Source organism: Callorhinus ursinus, unplaced genomic scaffold (genome assembly GCF_003265705.2).
Source record: "Callorhinus ursinus isolate GAN/ISIS: 27379988/994484 unplaced genomic scaffold, GSC_fseal_2.0 scaffold23, whole genome shotgun sequence".
NCBI classification, from domain to species: domain Eukaryota; kingdom Metazoa; phylum Chordata; class Mammalia; order Carnivora; family Otariidae; genus Callorhinus; species Callorhinus ursinus.
This window is the reverse complement of record NW_027397085.1, coordinates 20465817-20485522: the sequence shown is the minus strand read 5'-3', so window position 1 is coordinate 20485522 and position 19706 is coordinate 20465817. Positions and strand designations below refer to the sequence as shown.

The window sequence follows — 19706 nt, the reverse complement described above, 5'->3', positions numbered from 1 at the left end:
CTGGTAATGAGCAATTGTTCACTGTTCTCACTTGTGTCTCATTTCTGAATGCTCAAGTTTGAAATTGGAAGGAGAGAAAACCACATCCTTTGTACCCCCAATATATAGATGGAGTCAGCCAAGAACTAACACAGATTTTCGTGCTGATTGATGTGGGGACAGTAGCCACAATGAGGAACTCCTGTGCGTGTCTGGCATCCTCTCTCTCAATTGCCATTTTTCTCCTGCATATTCCTGGAGGTAAGACTGCTTCTCATCATTTCCAGCATAACTATTAAGCAAACAGAGCAGACTTTCAGCAAACTTTTGGCCAGATTAGCTCAGTACGAGAGGAGATATGTGTCCCCCATACTTTAATATTCTCCCTCGGAGTCTATGTCTTTATTTTTAGAAGGAAAAACATCCTTCTTTCCTCTTTAAAATTTCCTCACAAAAAAATAATAGAACCGCCAGTGCCTATTGCTGCCAATTTATAACTTGAAAATTGACAGAAAGACAATGTTAATACAAGCAAATAAACAAAAATGCTTGCCTTAGGAAAATAGATAGTACCTTTCAGGAAAGGAATCGTGGTGTGCAGCCTTTCTTGCTGCAGAGAGTACATAGATGGTTTGAAACAAAAGTAAAAAAAAAAAAAAAAAACACCTGATTTCATTACCCAAAACAAACCAGGAATAATTTGAATTTATATGATTTCTCTAGGCTAGTATGTCATTGGGAAAGAGTCCCCACATTGACTCTTTGGAAGTGCTATGGTATTTTGTATTGAGCTAACTCTTTGGCATTCCAAGGAATAACCGACATGCCTGGTTTTGTACGAGCTGCACGGGCATCAGTCTCAAATGCTCTGAAGCTCATGGCATTATCACAAGACAGGTTATACCCCCTGAGTGGCCTTAGGTTTTCCTTGAAAACCTTCAAGAACGTGAGGACTGCTCTAGGGCTTCCTCAAGTGTGCTGACAAGTACGCACCAGCCATGGCGTTAGCCCAGGGTCTGTCAGCTTTGGGACATGGGAGCGGGGGGCAGGGGCTGATGGAAAAACCTGTCTCACCCAAGGAACTTGTTCTATGGTTTATCTTGCACCTAAAAATGAGAAGAATTTTTTTTTAAATAACAAGGTTGCCACATATTTGGGTAAAAAGTGTTGGCAGAGCATAAGCCTGGCATAGTATGACTGTGTTCGGGCATGTTAAATCCTTCATAACATTGAAAACAGAGCAGATAAAAAATCCAGTTATATCTTTCCTTCAAAGGAAACAAGAGAAGCAGCTTGCTCTGCTCTTCTCTGTTTCCTGTGGTCAGAGAGAGCAATGTGGGCCCATAAGGGAACAGATATAGCAAAGCAAGACTTGATGCTCTAGACCGACGGTCTCAACTCTCCTATACTTTAGAATATTCTGGAGGGCTTTTTTAAATAATATGTGCATCCAGCCCCAGCTCCAGAGATTCTCATTTATTTTGATTCTGGGTAGGGATCAAGAATTGCTAGGTTCCAAAAGCTCCTCGTCTGCTCTAAACTCTACCCCTGACCCTTTTAGGAGTGGTTGGTTGCAGATGTTGACTTTTTTTTTTTTTTTTTTGGAAGCTTGTGTATGTGCTCACCAAACAGGTGATTCTGCAAAATGAAGTTATTCTGTCAAGTGTATGATTTCTGCAGCTCAGAAAGTCCAGAGATGGGATCTTTCCATACATGACTCACCCAAGGAAAATTTGAGATGTGGGTGAAGTTCTCTGGGTTTCTCTAAATTCCTTATCTTTTAACTTCCCTGTCCTTTCCCCTTCCCAACACACTTCTGGAAATGAGAGCCCTTAAGACCTCTCTCTTCCCCTTCCGTCACTCTTACCATTTGCATTTTATTGTGAATTTGGCAGTGAGTTAGCTTTACTAATGGAGTAACGGTCACTCTGCCCTATTTGAGAAGCCATTGGGGCTCAGCCAGAGGTCAGGAGAAGTATTTTAGGAGAGTCCGAGAACACCTGGCGCAGGTGGTGCAGGACTGAAAGTATATCACAAAGGCACAGGATGGGTAAACCAGCCTGGATGGTGTTTCTTGTGTACAGGTCTATTGTTCAGTAATAATGAAACTCCTGCTCTGTCATCAAGGAAATTCAATTGGTCGGTCTCCTTACAACATCTTCTCTCCTCTCTTCTCCTACCTCTTTGGAAAAGGCCTTCCGTTCAACCGTGCGTTTCAGTCTGCAGGTTGAAGGGGAGCCTCAGGTGCAATAGATATTATTCTGTCAACTTAGGAAGGAGGAGAGTACAAATTTCAATTAAATGGAAGTCTCACAATAACCAAAGAACCCATAGGTGGGGGCACAGCTAAAAGGTACTATATCAGTTTATAAGCCGTGTGTTTTGGCAAGGGCAGAAGGGCAACTCTCTGGTTTGTAAAAGCTGCTCTGCTTCCCCAGATCGATATTCAGCCAGAAGGGAGGAGGGGGAAGTGCACTCACGGTTGTCATCCTCACTGGCATCACCTGTAACAACTGCGACCGACCAAAGCAGAGCTCTCTGCCCTTTGCAAGCCCTGAGGCCTGACGTCAGTGGTTGAGGCTGATTTCCAGCCTCATAATCCCTGGAGCTGCTGATGGCCCAGCTTCTGTGGGTGAAAGAAGAGCAGGACGTTCTTAGGGAGTCCAACAGGAATGGGATTTGCGTTTCGATATCTGAGCATCTGCATTGGGGGGGGGGGGGGGGGGGGGGCGCAGGGGCTGGATGCTGTTACCTATGTTTCCTCTCCAAGCAGAAAAAGCCTGTCTGGTCTTAGGAACATGGCTTTAGGGAGAACTCTCTGGGGTGGGCACTGATAGGATTTGCCTTTTTCTTTTTAACAGATTTCTGTGTAGAAATTATTGGAGGAAATCAAGTGAGTCCTCATTCAAGACCCTATATGGTGCTTCTTAAAGGAGAAAAAATCTGTGCTGGGGCTCTGATCGCAAAAGACTGGGTATTGACTGCCGCTCATTGTGCCCTGTAAGTGCTTGGGTTCTAAAAAATGTTTGTGCAGATATTCTCATTTGGGAGAATATTAATAAAGAGAATAAATCTTCACCAAAACCACAGGAAGCTCACGTGTATATCTTTATCACTTAAGTCTCTGAGAAATTGCTTTACCCCAGCAGAGAGTTAAGCCCAGACTCAGCTCCAAAGTATCAAATCACTGGGGAATCCACAGTGAGCACCCCCCTGCTTTGTGTTGGACTCCTCTAGAGCTACCGGCTCTGGGTGCTCCAAGGCTTTGCTTCTGGTCTTGACTTCATGATTAGAGAGAATTAACCACAGTCTGGAAGGGTAACACTGTGTCCCCTTGGGAGCCTGAGCACAATAGTCAAGTAGAGAAAGCTTGTTTCTAATACCTTCCTTCTTCCTTTCCTGAACGTCTCTCACATCTCAGCCATCTCTTAACTCCTGCTGACTACCGCCTTCAAAGCTCTTCCAGGCCTGGTCTTTCCTCCATTCTCATAATCAAGCCTCTCAGCCTGGGCTGTCCAATATGGTCGCCACTGTCATACTGGTTTTATGAATTTACACATGGCTCTATGAATTTAAATTAAATAAAATTACAGATTGAGTTCCTTGGTGGCACTAGCCACGTTTCAGGTCCTCGGTAGCCACAGATGGCTAGTGGTTACCGTTTTGGACAAGGCAGATGTGTAGAACATTTCATCATCAAGGTGTGCTCCACTGAAACCACGGTTCTAGTTTCCTAAGTGAAACTCACATCAGCTGATGTAATGGAAAAAAAATGACAGTGTGACGATCTGGTTGGTTTCATTTATACTACGCTGTGAATGATGATAACCTTAATTATTAATACACCAGAGAGTATTTTTTTAAGTAGGACCCACGCCCCACATGGGGCTTGAATTTACACCCCTGAGATCAAGAGGCGCAGGCTCTACTTAACTGAACCAGCAAGACACCTCCTGAGTATTTTGATTTTATTAACCAAAATGAACCTTTTGCAGGGAGTAAAAAAAAGAAAGAATCCTGGGCCTCTGCTTCAGATCACCATCCCCCCAATATACACACACTCAGTGCCATGCAAATAAGGTCCTTCAATGGGCAATCATATTTCTGAAAGCTTTCCCTTTTAAGTTTGTTGTTCTCTTACAAAGATCCCTTCAGTGCATTCTTCTACAACCACTGAATGCCTTTTGCTTCCATCTCTAGACCCCTGAGACCTTTGTCTTCCAGTATTCTGCAACCTGATTCTCTATCACAGCTCAAGGGGGGTAAAGGGGCACTAAAGACCCAACCCCTAAGATCCCAAGACTTGGCTTAGCTGCCATGGAATTCTCTTGTTATATGTTTTTCAGTGAACCGAGTTTAGCGTGTTACAAAGAAGCTGGTGGTGATGATGACAGATTCATAAACAATTTTTTATTCTTTACACTTTTTTCCTTTCTGAGCCACAAACAAGTATTGCCACAGAAAGTAGTTTTGCAAATGAGACAGTAAAGCTGATCATAGAATATGCTGAGCGCCTGATATAAAGAGGGAACCTGGTTAATAGTGTTGTGTCTGCTTTCAGGAACAGAAAGTCCCAGGTCATTCTTGGAGCTCACTCAATAACCAAGAGAGAGTCAGAAAAACAGATAATGTATGTTAAGAAAGAGTTTCCTTATCCGTGCTTTGACCAGGACACACATGAGGGGGATCTGAAACTTTTACAGGTATGTACCTTTGATTGACTTCAGAGTCACAGAACCTCCTCCGATCTGGCCACCTACATGAAAATTTTTTCCTCAGTACTCTGTGACCATAGACAATAGCTACGTAACGGGGTCCCTGAAGGTTGGGCTAGAATTTAAGTAAAAATCGGACCATTGAAATGATCTTATTTTGTTAAGTCTTCATGCTTATCTTCTAACAGCTGAACAAAAAAGCAAAAATTAATAAAAAAGTGAGTATCCTCCCTCTCCCTAAGAAGGGGGAGGATGTCAAACCGGAAACCGTGTGTAAAGTTGCAGGCTGGGGGAGCATTCACAATAACTCACCTCAGTCTGATACCCTGAGAGAAGTCAATATCACCGTCATAAACCGAAGAATCTGCAATGATGAAAAGCACTATAATTATAATCCTGTGATTGGACTGACTATGATCTGTGCTGGCAGCCTCAAAGGTGGAAAAGACTCGTGCAATGTAAGTAAAATAAGATCCCACGTTTTAGCTGTTGAAGTCATGCAAATAGAGAATATGTAACATCAGGCTTTGTCTTGTCATGGCATTGGCTTCTGCAGGGTCCTGGTGCCTTTTTTTTTACAGAAGTTTGATAAAATCCCAAATAAATTCATGGTCTCAGCTCACGTAAGTCGTTCATCAGAAACCTGTTCTCATTTTTCATGCAAACACATACAGATCTCAATTTGAAAATATGTAACATCCAGGAGAACTGAAGTCAGGGCTCCTCTAGGGCCTTCCACGCCCTTTCCCCCACCTCAGTACTCCCCCAAAATTCACTGCCATTTGACCCAGCAAGTCTGAAATGCCTGTCCTTCCCAAGCCTAAGGATCTCTGGCTAGACTCTGCAGCTTCCTAGAGCCAAGCTCAGTCCCCAGGAAGCAACTTCCAAATGTGACCCATACAGAGACTATGCAAGCCTCCATCCCAGAGTCCCCTGAGAGGCGGTGGGACACGGCCCTGCTTAAAGATACGAGTAGCAGAGACTCCTTAGAAGTTTTAAGCTCTGAGTTTATCATTTCTCACTTTTCCCAAAGACCCTGTAGAACCTCCCCTGAAGAGAAGGAGTTGCAGTGTAGGTGGTCTGGGAGTTTGAATCAGAGACTGAGAGATCCAGGGGTCTCCCGGAAGCTTGTCTAAACATCTGCAGAATCTGAATGGCTGGTTTCAGAACCAAGGCTAGGCACATCCCAGGAAGAGATGACATTGGTCCTCTGCACCTTTCCACTTTCTCTCCTTTGCCCTCCCTCCTCCCCTCCCCTCATCCACCATCCTGGCAATCCAGGAACCCAGAACCTTCGCGCCCTTGGAACCACATGCAACATCCTAAGGCCACAGCAGCGTCCCAGTGTGCCTGTCCTCTCCACAGCCACCCTCCAGGGTTGAAGATTAGCAGTCCTTCTGCCATCCTTGTAGTGCCCAAGACCCCTTAGAATTGGCCGCGGGTGAATTAAACCTGAAGGACTCCCTGTGAAAATTTCAGACCCTCTGTGAAATATACCTGTCCAGTAGGGATCCCAGGCTCCCACATACTTCCTCAGTTCATATACTCATAAGGCCAATTTTTGCCTGAAAAGGAGGGACCACTGATGCCTTCATGTGGCTGGGAAGGAGCTGGGCACTCAGAGTCCGGCATTTGCAGTTCTATGCACATGCCTCAGTGGCCCTCTGTCTTTCACCACCGATATTCCCTAAAGCCAGAGCTGTGAAATGACCACTTCAGACTCTAGACCTCAAATACATTTAAAATACACTGATTCTAGAGTTCTGTGAGACAATCCAGGCTCACACAGTGGTGGCACAGGCAGGGGGCATGAAGCAGTGACCTCCAGCTAACTGAAGCCTCTCTGTTGGTGGAGTCAGCTAGCTCTGAAGTGTGATCACTGGTTCCTGGAAGGTCCCGTCTAGTGTCAGATGCTCCAAAGAGACTTGGGGAAGCAATTTCTGTCTATTTGACAGATGAAGGGGAAAGTTGCTTTGGTTTTGTTCCTTTAGGAAAACACATGCCAGAGAAACTAGAAGACACGGTGCTTGCTCTTTGCCTCAACGTCCCATCTGCATTGCACTATTTTACCCCTTGAGTTATAAAGCATTTTAAGAAAACGACAAATGGGAGGGTTTCCCTTCTAAAGCAGAATCAGTCTCAAAATTAGTGGGTAACATGAGCAACAATACAAGTTTTATTTCATGTTCACTGGTTTACAAATAAATTGAGTAAGCCACTTTAAAAATATTAAAACATTTCCAAACATTTGGGACTTTTCAGCACTAATTTTCATTTAAGTCAAGATTGGTTTTAACTCCACATTGAATGTTCCACATTCAACAGAATTCTTCCCATCCCACTAGTGATCATGTTCCATGCTGATCCCCATTCCCTCTCTTGTTTTCCCCCAGGGAGATTCTGGAAGCCCTTTGATATGTGAGGGTACATTTAGAGGCGTTACTGCCTTTGGCCTTCCAGGAAAATGCGGAGACCCTCGAGGACCTGGCATCTATACTCTTCTCTCGCAGAAGCATCTCAACTGGATAATTAAGACTATGAAGGGGTTAGTTTAGCTAATTGTACTTCATTTCATTTGCTGTCACTTCTTTTTTCATTGTTTGTTTCAAATTTTTATTTAAATTCCAGGTAGTTACATATAGTGTAGTATTGGCTTCGGGAGTAGAATTTTGTGATTCATCATTTACGGGATGGGCACTTGCTGTGACTTTTTAATCTTACCATAAATAAAATCAATTTGTGTAACTGTACCCATTTCTCCTATACCTTCAGTGAGCAGATCTGCACTGGCAAAGCGAAGCAGAGTAATATGACAACCTTACACATATTGCAAGGGAGAGATGAGGGGACCAGTGTCACAGTGTCATCCATGTGTCAAGTGGCATACATACTTTCCTTGAATTATTCACTGTCCAAATGGGGCCCGGCAGGAGTGACAATAAGGGCAGGTCTGTCTAGTGACAGGCTCAACAATTCTGCAGGAAACAGGAACAGACAGTCTGGAGCATTTGGGTTAAAAGGAAATGCATTTGCCCTTCTAAGGCCATGGCTCCACATCAACACATGCTATCTATCTATCTATCTCTCTGTCTCTCTGTCTCTCTATCTCTCTATCTAGCTCAAGAACCTGAGTCTAAGAAAGAAATAGAAGAGGAGATGTCTTACAGTGTTTTCCAAAGGCAGGTGAGAAATAGGAATTAAAATTCTAGGGGACAGAAATGATGCACTTGGCCAGACAAGAAAAGTATACAACAGAGAGTCAGCCTCCTCTCTCATTAGTGTGCATATAAGCCTTTGATTATCTAGGTGATTTCTCGGTTCTCCTCATCCCTGAGCCTGGGTGGATCCAACCAACACAATGGTTACAGGGGCTGCCATCACATACTAGGGAGTAAGTGCTCAAAGTTTTCCTCGAAAACCCCCTATGTTGTTATTCAGCACATTGAACTCATTGGGTAGTCATCAGTCCAGCAGCCACTTCAAAATGGGATTATGTGAATGGATTCCTTCAATTTCCATCTGTTCCTTTAGGAGTATACATGCACATGCACACACACACATAATGTATACCCAAACCAAGAACATACATCACCACCAAGAAATAGGCACTTAAAACAAAGGGAGCATTGCTCAATTACAAATGCTCAGGCCCCACCTCTAGAAATTTTTATTTAATTGTATTCAATGAGACCCAGGACATAATATTCTCCATATAGTCTCCCCAGTGGTTCCAACATACAGCTAGGGATGGGAGTCCCTACACTAAAAAGTGAGGTCTGGTACTAACATCTAAAACAGGGCTCTAACAGAGTCACTGGGATGATACTGTAGATACCTGTGATAATCCCTAATTCATAGTTAGAATTTTAACAGCAATAAGAGGATGGAACATTCCCTGCTAGCAACATCACAGATTTTGAAGTCCACTTAAAAAGTAGTTTCATGGAACCCTCATTCATTGCTGATACTTCTTAGGAAAGTTAGCAGTGACTACTTAAAACTCAACAGACATATCCTATGACCAAGCAGTTCCACACCTGGGTATATACCCAACAGAAATGAGTGCTTTTGTCCACTAAAGAACGTTTAAAAATGTGCATAACAACTTTATTCTTCTTTTTTAAAGATTTATTTATTTTTAGAGGGCATGTGAGCACGGGGAAGGGTAAAGGGAGACTCTGCCAAACAGATTCCCCATTGAGCACAGAGCCTGACATAGGGCTTGATTTCACGATCTTGAGATCATGACCTGAGCCAAAATCAAGAGTCGGATACTTAACCAACTGAGCCACCCAGGTGCCCCACAACTTTATTCTTAAAGTCAAAACTGAAAATAGCTCAAATATTCATCCACAATAAGATGGATCAAAAATTGTCATACATTTATACATACATATGGAATGTCACACAGCAATGAAAGAGAAAAACCTACAGTTACAAGTTACAACATGAATTAATATTACAAACTTAATAGTGAGTGAAAGAAGTCAGACAAAAAGGATATACAGGGTGTGATCCCATTTATCTGCAGGTTGGCATAAGACAAAACTAATCTATAGTGATAGAGGTCAGAATAATAGAAAGGTGTTGGCAGAGAGTAGGTACACGGAAGTCTGTAGGGTACAAGAAATGTTCAAGGGGGTGGTACAGACTGGTGCCAAGAGTTCAAACCCAAGTAACATCATCTAGAAACACTTCCTGGAGAGGTTAAGACTTAAATGAGCAAAGAAAAGGAAGAGAGTAGTAGGAATTTCAGACTAGAAGAAAAGCTCCGACAAAGGTACCAAGGCAGGAAAATTGCAAGACTTAGCCCAGAGTCAACACAGGAGATGAGCAAGGATTAACATTTAAAAGATAGAACAGGTGTGCCAGGTGGCCCAGTCAGTTAAGAGTCTGACTCTTGATCTCAGCTCTGGTCTTGATCTCAGAGTTGTGAGTTCAAGTCCCACGTTGGGCTCCACGCTGGGCATGGAGACTGCTTAAAAAAAGAGAGAGAGAGAGAGAGAGAGAACAGTGGCCTGATCGAGCCTAAAGAAAGCCTAACAATTATCAAATCCAAATTCCTGTTCTTGTAAATGTTATGACCACATTGCAAGGTCACTCAGTCAGTCTATGGCAGGTCTAGGGCTCAGGACCCTAAGGTTTAAGTGAGGGCTTTATGTAATTAGGGAGTCATTGAGAATTTCTGAGCAGGGGGCTGAGAAGATCACCACCATGCTTTTAGAAATGTAACCTAACAGTGTGGTGGAGACCCCTGAAGAATAAAGACAGGAAAAACAGAAGGAATTACAACTGAGTGGTCATCAGGTATTCAGGACATGACTAAAATGAAACAGAAGAGAACAAGGTATGAATGGATTAAGCACGGAGCAGAATAATCAGGAGGTTCCCTGCATGACGGGATGACCAAGACAGGGATGAGACCATGAAGAGGGTCAAGGGAGTCCTACAGGGGACTCATTTTGAGAGGAAACAATGTGTATGCTTAACATACTGCCTAGCATATAGTAGGATTTTAACCAGTATTTTTCAAGTGAATAAGTGATGTTTTTAATGTATTTGGCTTAAACTAAATACAGGAAAGGATCTCAGAAAGCAAATATCCAGAGGCAGAAAGAAATATGAGACTGGAGATTGGGAGAAAAGTCAAGAGGGAAAAAGGTGTTTGGAAATCTCTGCTATAGATATTCCATCACAGTGGCAACACATCCCTAACAAGGAAGAGATAGAAAAGAAGAAAAAGGAGGAAGAAGAAGAGAAGGATGAGGGAGGGGAAAATAGAGAAGAGGCAAAGACAATGTCTAGGAAATGCAACAGAAGGACGCAGAGCAAATAAAGTAACCTGAGGAAGAAGGTCACGAGAACATTCACCTCCGAAAAAGCACTCCATTCTGTTTGATCGTCACAACAAATCCATGGAGAAGACAAGGCCACTGTCATTATTCTCACTTCGACGTGAGGAAACTGGAGCTCGCGGAGGAGCTGAGGGACAGCAATTCCACACACAGGCTGTGCCATCAGCTGCAGCAGAAAATACCCGGGTCTGGTCTGGACTTAAAGCCAGGTGCAGCACTCTGCCTCTGGGGCCTGTGGGAAGAAGGGAAGACAGTTCATGTCCCACACTACATGGGCTGTTGCGGCCGGGGGGCCGGCGGGGGGGGGGGCACACATCCCGTCCCAGGATGAAGGCTTCTCTGAAACCTGCCATGTTTGAAGCTGGCGGTCCCACTGTGCCTTTGCTGTGGTAAACACCAGTCAGAGCTGACTGTGGGCAGCAACCTAAAGTGACTGAGGTTTTGCTTCACTGGGTTTCCCTTTCAGAGCTCTTCCCCCCTTTTATTAGTTTCCTAGGGCTGCCATAACAAATTACTACACACTGCTTGAGACAAGAGAAATTTATTTTCTCATAACTCTGGTGACCAGAAGTTCAGAATCAAGGAGTTGGCAGGGCTAGCTCCCTCTGGAGGCTCCAGGAGAGAGTCCAACCCGTGCCTCCTACCATTGATTTGTGGCCACATCACTCTGCTCTCTGCCTCTGTGGTCACATGGCCCTTTCCTCCATGTGCTTGTTCTCTTGTGTGTGTCTCTTCGAAGGACACTTGTCATTGGATTTAGGGCCCATCTGGATAATCCAGGATGATCTCACCTCACAATCCTCAACTTACATCAGCAAAGACCTTTTGGCTAAATAAGGTCATAATCACAGCCTCCGGGGATTTGACGAGGATAGCATGGCGGGATCATTTAGCCCACCACACCCCTCATGCCCCAAACCCTTATCAGTTCTAGCTTCTCTAATCCACCAACACCCAGGAATGGCTACTGCTGTTCTCCTGCCACCCATCCCATCCTCCTTCTTATTGTCTCCAAAAGTCATCCCCTTGGGACCTAGGTTTTAAGGAGCTAATCAAATAAATTGAGGCAGCTTGATAGGAAAGGACCCAAAAAGCTCTTAGTTATGTAATTCTGGAGACAGTCCCCTTCTCTCTGTTATCTAACTGATCATCTCCCAAAGAACATTTTGTGTAACAATAATTCTATATGAGGTTAATAGGTATTAAAAATGAGGGGAAAAAAGTGTTTAATGTTCACATTAGTTTGGGATCTCCAGGTTAAAAAAAAAAAAATTAAACAGGATTCCTTATTTCAAGACTGCTTTATTTGGGAGAAAAGACTATAATAAGCAGCATTTCTGAAACTTAGTTGACCAGAGTCCTTTTGATGTGAACTTCTCACGTGGCTCATGTTCCTTGGAAAATACTTGGCAAAATCTATCCTAACCCAACAGTGACGGTTAACAATCAAACTTTCAAGCCAAAGCAAACAAAACTGACTCCATGAAAGGAGGCTGGAGCCAGGAGGATGGAGGGAAGGAAAGAGGTTGGGTAAGTTCTTGATTGAGGAGGTATTTGGGGACACATATAAAATCTAGCTAGGGGGACGGTCGTCTCAAAGAACCAGTACAGTTTACAACTCAAGTGAGCTCTGGAATTTCAGAAATAATCTTGTGTTCTGACACCAGAGTCTCAGCATCAAGGAGTGCATACACATATTCCACTCCTGACGGAGACATATCTCAGACACTTGGGAATTTTTCCATCCACACACATCACCCCCAGTGCTCTCCTGCATGCTCACGCACGTACATACCCACACGCCCCCAAAGAGACGAGGGATTGGCTCTGGGTGTATCAGTGCATTAAAAAATTTAGATTCATAGATACAAAGCAGCTCCCTTATTTTATAGATAAAAAAAAATTCCAGGAATATCAACTGCCTTGTCCCAGGTCACAGAGCTAATTAATGGCAGAGCCAAAACTAGAATCAAATTCAGTGTTCTAACCATTTAGCCCATTCTCCAAACCCAGAGCAAAGAAGAATCTCTTTTCCTATGGAAGACCAGTGTCCTTTATTTTTTTTAATTAAGCATTTTTAAAAATTAAAGCAATATAAACGAAAACCACTTAATTTAGTTAGGATAAATATAAAACATTACATGGATGCTTTTAAACTTAAAAGTCAATTCAATAAACACAGTAGGTGATAAATATGCTTTCATTCTTTATTATGATGTGTTGAGATGAAGAAAAATGGGGGGGGAGCAGAAAAGGAGTAACAGAGAAAAAAAATTCCAAATCTTTTCCAAAGCAGGCTTTTGAAAAATGTCTTGACAAAAAAAAAAAAAAAAAAAAAAGGACAACTACTTCCAGAATTTGTTAGGAAAATGGAGTTTGGATTGGATTAGAAGCAACGGCATTCTTGAAACACTTCTCTCATATTAGTGAAAATCTTAATTTACTAGATTAAGTGGGAAATGCAGTCTTTACCTCAGACAAAGGTCATCCTTTAGGATTTACATCCTTAAATTCCAAGAGTATTATTACTGAAAGGATTGAAATTTCGTTTTCTTTATGCAGCTGTTTATAAGGGAGACCACCTATCGATGCATGTGCTAGGGACTGATGAAACCAAATCAAAGGCCAGATCTCACCTATAGGCTAGAAAGTTACCTATTCCTGTTTCAAAGCTTGTAAATTACAACTTTTGGAGGGTGAGGGTAAGGATGGCGAGTTGTCTTTCTTCTGCCATTAGATGGGGGAGGCCTCTTCAACTGAATTTTCCCCCCAGAGAATCGTGAGTGTGGTTAACAGGGTGAGACAAAGGAAAGGCGTGGCGGGATCATTTAGCCCACCACACCCCTCATGCCCCAAACCCTTATCAGTTCTAGCTTCTCTTTTTTTTTTCCAAGCTTTATGACCACAATCCACAGTTCAAAACTATTTTGTTTTGAAATATATTGAAATTCCAGAGCTCACTTGAGGTGTAAACTGTACTGGTTCTTTGAGATGACCATCCCCCTAGCTAGATATATAGACAGGTATATGGTGCTGCAGAACTGTAACAAAAATTTCACAAAATAATGTCTACTTTTACATTGTTTCCATTCTCTACTATTCTATTTCATTTTTTTAATGCTAACCACATGATATACATTAATATAAGAACCACCCTGCTAAATACTTTGGGGAAATATTGCATGTGGAAGAAACTACTGGGTCAGAGATGATCATTAGTGTCTAAGAGTGGGAAAGTAACTGCATCTTCTCCAACCATAAACAGGTTAAGAGGAGAAAAGGTTAAATGTACTCTTTGGAACTCTGTCTAGTATCAATGGAAAAGAGCACAAGGCATTACAACTAAAGAATTTATAGCTTGTCAAGGCTAGAGAAAAAGGAAAATGTACCAGTTCAGTTCATTCCTTATTCCCAGGATCAGCAAATTGACTCCAGGATCTGTCAGAGGCCCCCACCTCACTGAAAGATCTAACTAGCTACTGGAAATGTAGTTTTGTAAAGAACCAGGTTTAAGACTTGATTTAAAATATTTCTCTAGGGCACCTGGGTGGCTCAGTGGGTTAAGCATCTGCCTTCAGCTCAGGTCATGATCTCGGGGTCCTGGGATCGAGCCCCATGTTGGCCTCCCTGCTCCGCGGGGAGTCTACTTCTCCCTCTCCCTCTGCCCCTCCCCACCACTCATTCTCTCTCTCTCTCTCTCTCTCTCAAATAAATAAATTAAATAAAAATATTTCCCTAACCAGAAAACATATCCCATGAATTGCATATCTTACGCTTTAAAATATGCAAAGGATCAACTCACGTCCCTCCTACACTCACGCCTGGCCACCCAGGTAGCTCTGTCAAGAGCTGCCTACATTTTTATTTACCAAATCACACGGTGTAACAGCTTAAGGATATCAAAGTCATTCTGAGGTCAGACTGACCAGCAGGAGCAGGAAGTCTTTCTGTTAAGGGTGTTTTGTTGTTGCCGAATAACGTTCTCAGAATCTACAGAGAGTCACGGTATTATCACTGTCTAACGCTGTGTATATTTGGGGTTTTCAGTCTGTTTCTTCCCACTAAAGTATAGGCTCCATGAGGACAAAGATAATGTCTGTCTTGTTTATATGTATATCCCCAACACCCCCCAAAATTGCCTCACACACAGTAGATGCATATTCAATAAAACCACACGTTGCAGCACTGCTGGGTCTTCTGCAAAATAAGGAAAGGTGAGTTATGATACTAACTCCAGAGTTCCAGAAGAGTTTAGAAACTATCCCTGATCATCAGTGCTTCATCCATGCATGTATGCAAGAAGAAGATAGGACGATTGTAAGTAAAGAATAGCCTTAGTCAGATTCAGAAACACTCATCTACATGCGCCCTGAGGTGGGATGGGTATAGGCCTTTTTCCTCTGATAAAATAAATACTTCAAAGAGCCAGAGGAGAAGGCCTTTCATTCAGGGCTTTTCAGGCCAACGGCAGCTCACTTAGCTATGGATACACAGCGTTTTACTCACCCACGTACTTACCCAAAAATCCACGCGACCTGGCCAGACCAGGACAGGCCCACACAGTCACATCGTTCTTGGGACTACCTTGGCCACTTGCAATCTCCTTTGTCTTAGGTAGCCAGATTAGGGAACAAATCTGTAATCATGGCCAAAAAAAAAAAAAAAAAAAACACAGAGTTATGACAATGTCTGATTCATTAGGAATGTATTTCGAATGGATTCTAGGCAGTATGCTTGGTCCACATCCATCCTCCAGTCCATAGCTGGGGTTAGGGTGTTAGAGGAATTACGTTAGTTCTAGGAAAGTTGATCCCAAGACAACAAAAGACTAAGTATACAAATAGGTTTAGGTGCAATGAACCTACAAACATGAGCACAAAGCAATGCTAAGAAGGAAGGGAAGGGGCGCCAGGGTGGCTCAGTCAGTTAGGTGTCTGCCTTCGGCGCAGGTCATGATCCCCGGGTCCTGGGATCGAGCCCCACATCGGGCTCCCTGCTCGGCCGGAAGCCTGCTTCTCCCTCTCCCACTCCCCCTGCTTGTGTTCCCTCTCTCGCTGTGTCTCTCTCTGTCAAATAAATAAACAAAATCTTAAAAAAAAAAAAAGAAAGAAGGGAAATAGAGGGGGAAGGAAAGGACACACGGATCAACTTGCAACTCCCAGAGAAAATTTTACAAAAACGAACTGTCCAGAACTGAAATCCTTATAGACTCAGAAAGTACAGAGAGGTGTGTTTGGGTCCTATGCTCTATCAGCAATCATTTCCACAAGGTTCTAAAAGACAAAAACGAAGGCAAACTCCCACAGAGATGTTTACCTGTGAGTTCGTGCTTGGGGTCTGGATGCTTTGCCCAGTATTTATGTCCAAGACACGTAAGTGTCCATCTTCCATTCCGCCTCCAACAGCAAGGACTGCAGACTGCCAGGGACACCAATCCATGGCCTTGAAAGTTCAAATAATCACACAGGCAGCTCAGCCTTGGAGAAAGTGAACTTGTGAAAGTGACACACTCAGGTAAGCAGGAGTCCAGAGGTCTGCGCACACCCCAGCTTTCCTGGAGCTCTGATCTAAAGGCTGGAGCGATGGCACTCTCTAGAGATTACTTCTAAGGGACTAGAAATCACCTGTTAGGTGCCTTCCTCAAATTTTGAGAACTGCCAGTATTCTAAACCAAGAAAAATCATCCAATAATATATTTTAAAAAACATACTCAACATGTCCTATGGGGCAAAAATCTGCTGCTGGAGTAGGTGACATGCGCCCACCAGAATCTGGTTCTGAAATGAAGCCTTTCTCTCATTTGTCTACCTGTGTCTTTAGGTTCTAGGTCAGAGAAGAAAGGACAAAATGGAGCCACACATAATTGCTTGCACCCCAAAAACTCTCACGCATTTCAACTCCTAATCCATTTTTTTCAGAAAGGAAAATTGCCTCTGATTCCCTATTTATAAATTACTATAGATAATCCTGAAAAATAAGATTCAGTATTGCATATTTATACTGATAATTGAAATGATGAGTAACAATAATTTTAAAGGACATTCTAAGAAATATTTCAGTTATATATATATCTGTATATCCTTAACTACATGTCCATCCTGCCATTGGCTGTCACAAGGCTTGGCTTGCTCAGGCTTCAGAAACTCTTGGTTCAATTCACTGTATTTCTGACAAGGCACATAAGAAAGTAACTTGTTTTGCTTGGCTTGGGTTTTTCATGTGTTGGGTTTTTGTTTTGCTTCATTTTGTTTTTGTATTTTGTTTGCAGACAGAATATTTTACATACATTTTCCCTAGATTTTTCCCAAATCATTAATAATGGGAATTTGGACCTAAAATCATTCTTAATGTCCTGTGGGTATTAAAAAAAACCACAAGCCAGAGTACTGAGCCACCACTGTGCTTTAGCAGCAGGTGCTACATATTACATGCTATATCAGGAGACTCCGTGATACCTTTGTAAGTTCTCATTCTAACAAATTTGCTCATAGTTAATAAAGTAGAACCATTTCTTTGCTCTGTGAGTGATAAATATTCTGGGACTATGTTGAGGCCAAGACATACATCTATGACACCAAAGGAATGAAAGTATGGATTTTTTTTACTAGGAATAAGAATTTAAAATACAGAGAAATAAAAAAATATTATGCAGAGAATGGTAGAATATTGGTTTAACTGTGCAGCACCCTTCTTCCTCCTTGTCATAGGGGGTTTCCTTTCCATGGGTGTGAGCTCATGTCCTAGACCTGGACAGCCAGTGTACCCATCTCTCTGACCACAGTTAGCTGCTGAGAGATGAGAATGTGCCCAAAGTCACACCAGAGTCCTGCCTGGGACTTTTCTACCAGAGTTACAAGGAGCGTAGTTTCTTAATCAGCTCCCATCGGGGAGAATCTGAATTTGAAGGTGTAAGAGCCATCTTGCCCACAAAATGTTGTCTGAATAAAGAATGAAACCCAACAGAGTCGGACAGAGCCAAGAGCCAAAGAGAGAGGGTTCTAATGACATTATTTAAGGCGCTATATCTGGACGGTATTGAAAGCAGCTGTATGTACCTAGGACTCCTCAGTCATAGGAGAAAATATATTTACTTTTTTGCAGACGCTCAAGCTTACCTCTGGTTTCAGTAACTTAGAACTACAAAATCTAACACATGGGGGTGTATAAATAGGGTTGTCTTTCAAGATAGTAATGGCAAAATCCAAAACAAATTCTGGGGGAAGAAAATCTCAAAGCATTGCCTTAATGGCTTCATTCTCATGTGTGAAGGATAGTCAATGATCTCGGAGTGAAGAGCAACTTGGAAACCTATTGGATGTCTTACCTTGACTGCTGTAGGTTGGGGTATAACTTTCAGCGGTTGAACCTGGGCTTTCATACCCGGGTCATGGGGCCATATCGTCAGCAGTCCATCACTACAACCACTGGAAAGCAGCCTGCCGTCAGGGGACCACTTGAGAGCACAGACAGCTTGCTTGTGTTGAAGTGTTCCAACGTGATGCTGGGCAACCCGAACATCATGATGAGAAACGCGGCCCAGCCTCGACCCGCTGCACAGAGGTAAAGGGGCAGGTTTCCAACAGAAAACTCGAGCCTGGGTTCTAGCAATAGCTAATAAGCATTTGAAAACATGAAGGAAAGCATAGTTCAAACTACCAAAAGACCCCTCAGGACAGATTCAAGACACAGGTTTTGAACATTCGTTGGGTTAAAAAGGATAGAGTATTCTGCCTGGGTGATGGTTTTCACAAGTGAAAAAAATTTTTGTGGCCAAGTTTCAAATGTGGATATTGAGATGATATCCTTTGATAGATATTTATATTTTTTAAGATTTTATTTATTTATTTGAGAGAGAGAGAACACAAGCAAGTGGGAGTACAAGGTGGGGGGAAGGGGCAGAGGGAGAAGCAGACTCCCTGCTAAACGGAGAGCCTGATGCAGGGCTCCATCCCAGCACCCTGGGTCATGACCTGAGCAGAAGGCCACTGCTTAACCAACTGAGCCACCAGGTGGCCCATTTTGACAGATATTTCTAACAACTTTAACATGATGCAGGCAGCTATGGAAAAGATAAATTTAGAAGACTGCCATATTTCCCCAGGGAGTAGTTTATGTACTGAACCTAGGAAATAGTACTTTTCTGGAATTCAGAATATTTCATGTTACCTCAGTGCAATGGTTTTAGTATATATATTTTTATAGTGAAATGTCAGAGATAGAAATGTAGTATTTCCTTTTTCTATTAAACTACAAATCTACTATTAGTTTTGTTAATGCTACTAATACCTAAAAAGAGTAGAAAATGATCTGAATGTCACAGCAAACTGCAATGTGATTCAGAACCAGTAGATAATGTCACTGGTAGTGATTTGGAGCCAAAGAATGATAAAAATCCTATCACTTTATCAAAGATAATGAACTCTTTCTGGGCTAATTTTCTCCAAGGAACAAGTAAACAACTATCTACAATTATTTCTGAAATTTCTCAAAATCTGGTCTCATATTTTTAAAAACGATTCAGGTTGGGCGCCTAGGTGGCTCAGTCAGTTAAGTGACTGCCTTTGGCTCAGGTCATGATCCTGGAGTCCCGGGATCGAGTCCCGCATCGGGCTCCCCGCTCAGCGGGGAGTCTGCTTCTCCCTCTGAACCTCCCCCCCTCATGCTCTCTCTCTCTCTCTCATTCTGTCTCTCAAATAAATAAATAAATAATCTTAAAAAAAAAAAAATGATTCAGGCACCACACTGAACAGCCTTCTGATGAACAATATGGGCTCTGCAGCCGGACCACCTGGGTTCAAAGCCTGACTCTGCCCCTTTTACTAACCATGTGACCTCAGGCTAGTGTCTCAGTTTATTCATTAAGGATAAGTTGGCGGGAAATTAGAAACCCCTCTACAGCATTACTGAAGGGATTAAAACGCAATTATGCACATAAAGAGTACAGCACAATGCCCAGCACATTTTACTCCAAAAATATTAGCTGCTATCATAAGAAATGATCTGTTCATTTTCCTCATGGATAATAAAACTAAATTTAAACAATGCAGACTGTAAAAAGAATTCAAATAGAGAACTGACCTCACTACAACTTCTCACGGTAAATGATTAGCACTTTATAAGGTATTTTGTTTAAGTGGCTTTAAGTTTGACCTGTAAT

General features: G+C 42.5%; 2 protein-coding genes across 3 annotated transcripts in view; one reads left to right on the top strand and one right to left on the bottom strand.

The window, feature by feature from the left end:
- Nucleotides 1-19706, bottom strand: part of CDC20B (cell division cycle 20B) — a 67648-nt gene that overhangs the window by 8977 nt on the left and 38965 nt on the right. Inside the window, exons 9-12 of one of the 2 annotated variants that reach the window (XM_073905550.1) lie at nucleotides 17874-18099; nucleotides 15866-15991; nucleotides 15068-15185; nucleotides 10013-10781 (exon numbers count right to left, since the gene is read on the bottom strand). In XM_073905550.1, coding sequence (XP_073761651.1) covers nucleotides 10597-10781; nucleotides 15068-15185; nucleotides 15866-15991; nucleotides 17874-18099 — 655 coding nt within the window. In that variant the 3' untranslated portion in view covers nucleotides 10013-10596. Of the gene's footprint in view, nucleotides 1-10012; nucleotides 10782-15067; nucleotides 15186-15865; nucleotides 15992-17873; nucleotides 18100-19706 lie in introns of those variants that run through there. The other variant, XR_012382144.1, reaches the window with a different exon arrangement.
- Nucleotides 119-7444, top strand: GZMA (granzyme A). Its single transcript, XM_025892419.2, has 5 exons — nucleotides 119-240; nucleotides 2841-2979; nucleotides 4541-4682; nucleotides 4883-5152; nucleotides 7088-7444. The coding sequence occupies exons 1-5, from the start codon at nucleotides 171-173 to the stop codon at nucleotides 7247-7249; spliced, it is 783 nt and encodes a 260-aa protein (XP_025748204.1). The 5' UTR covers nucleotides 119-170; the 3' UTR covers nucleotides 7250-7444.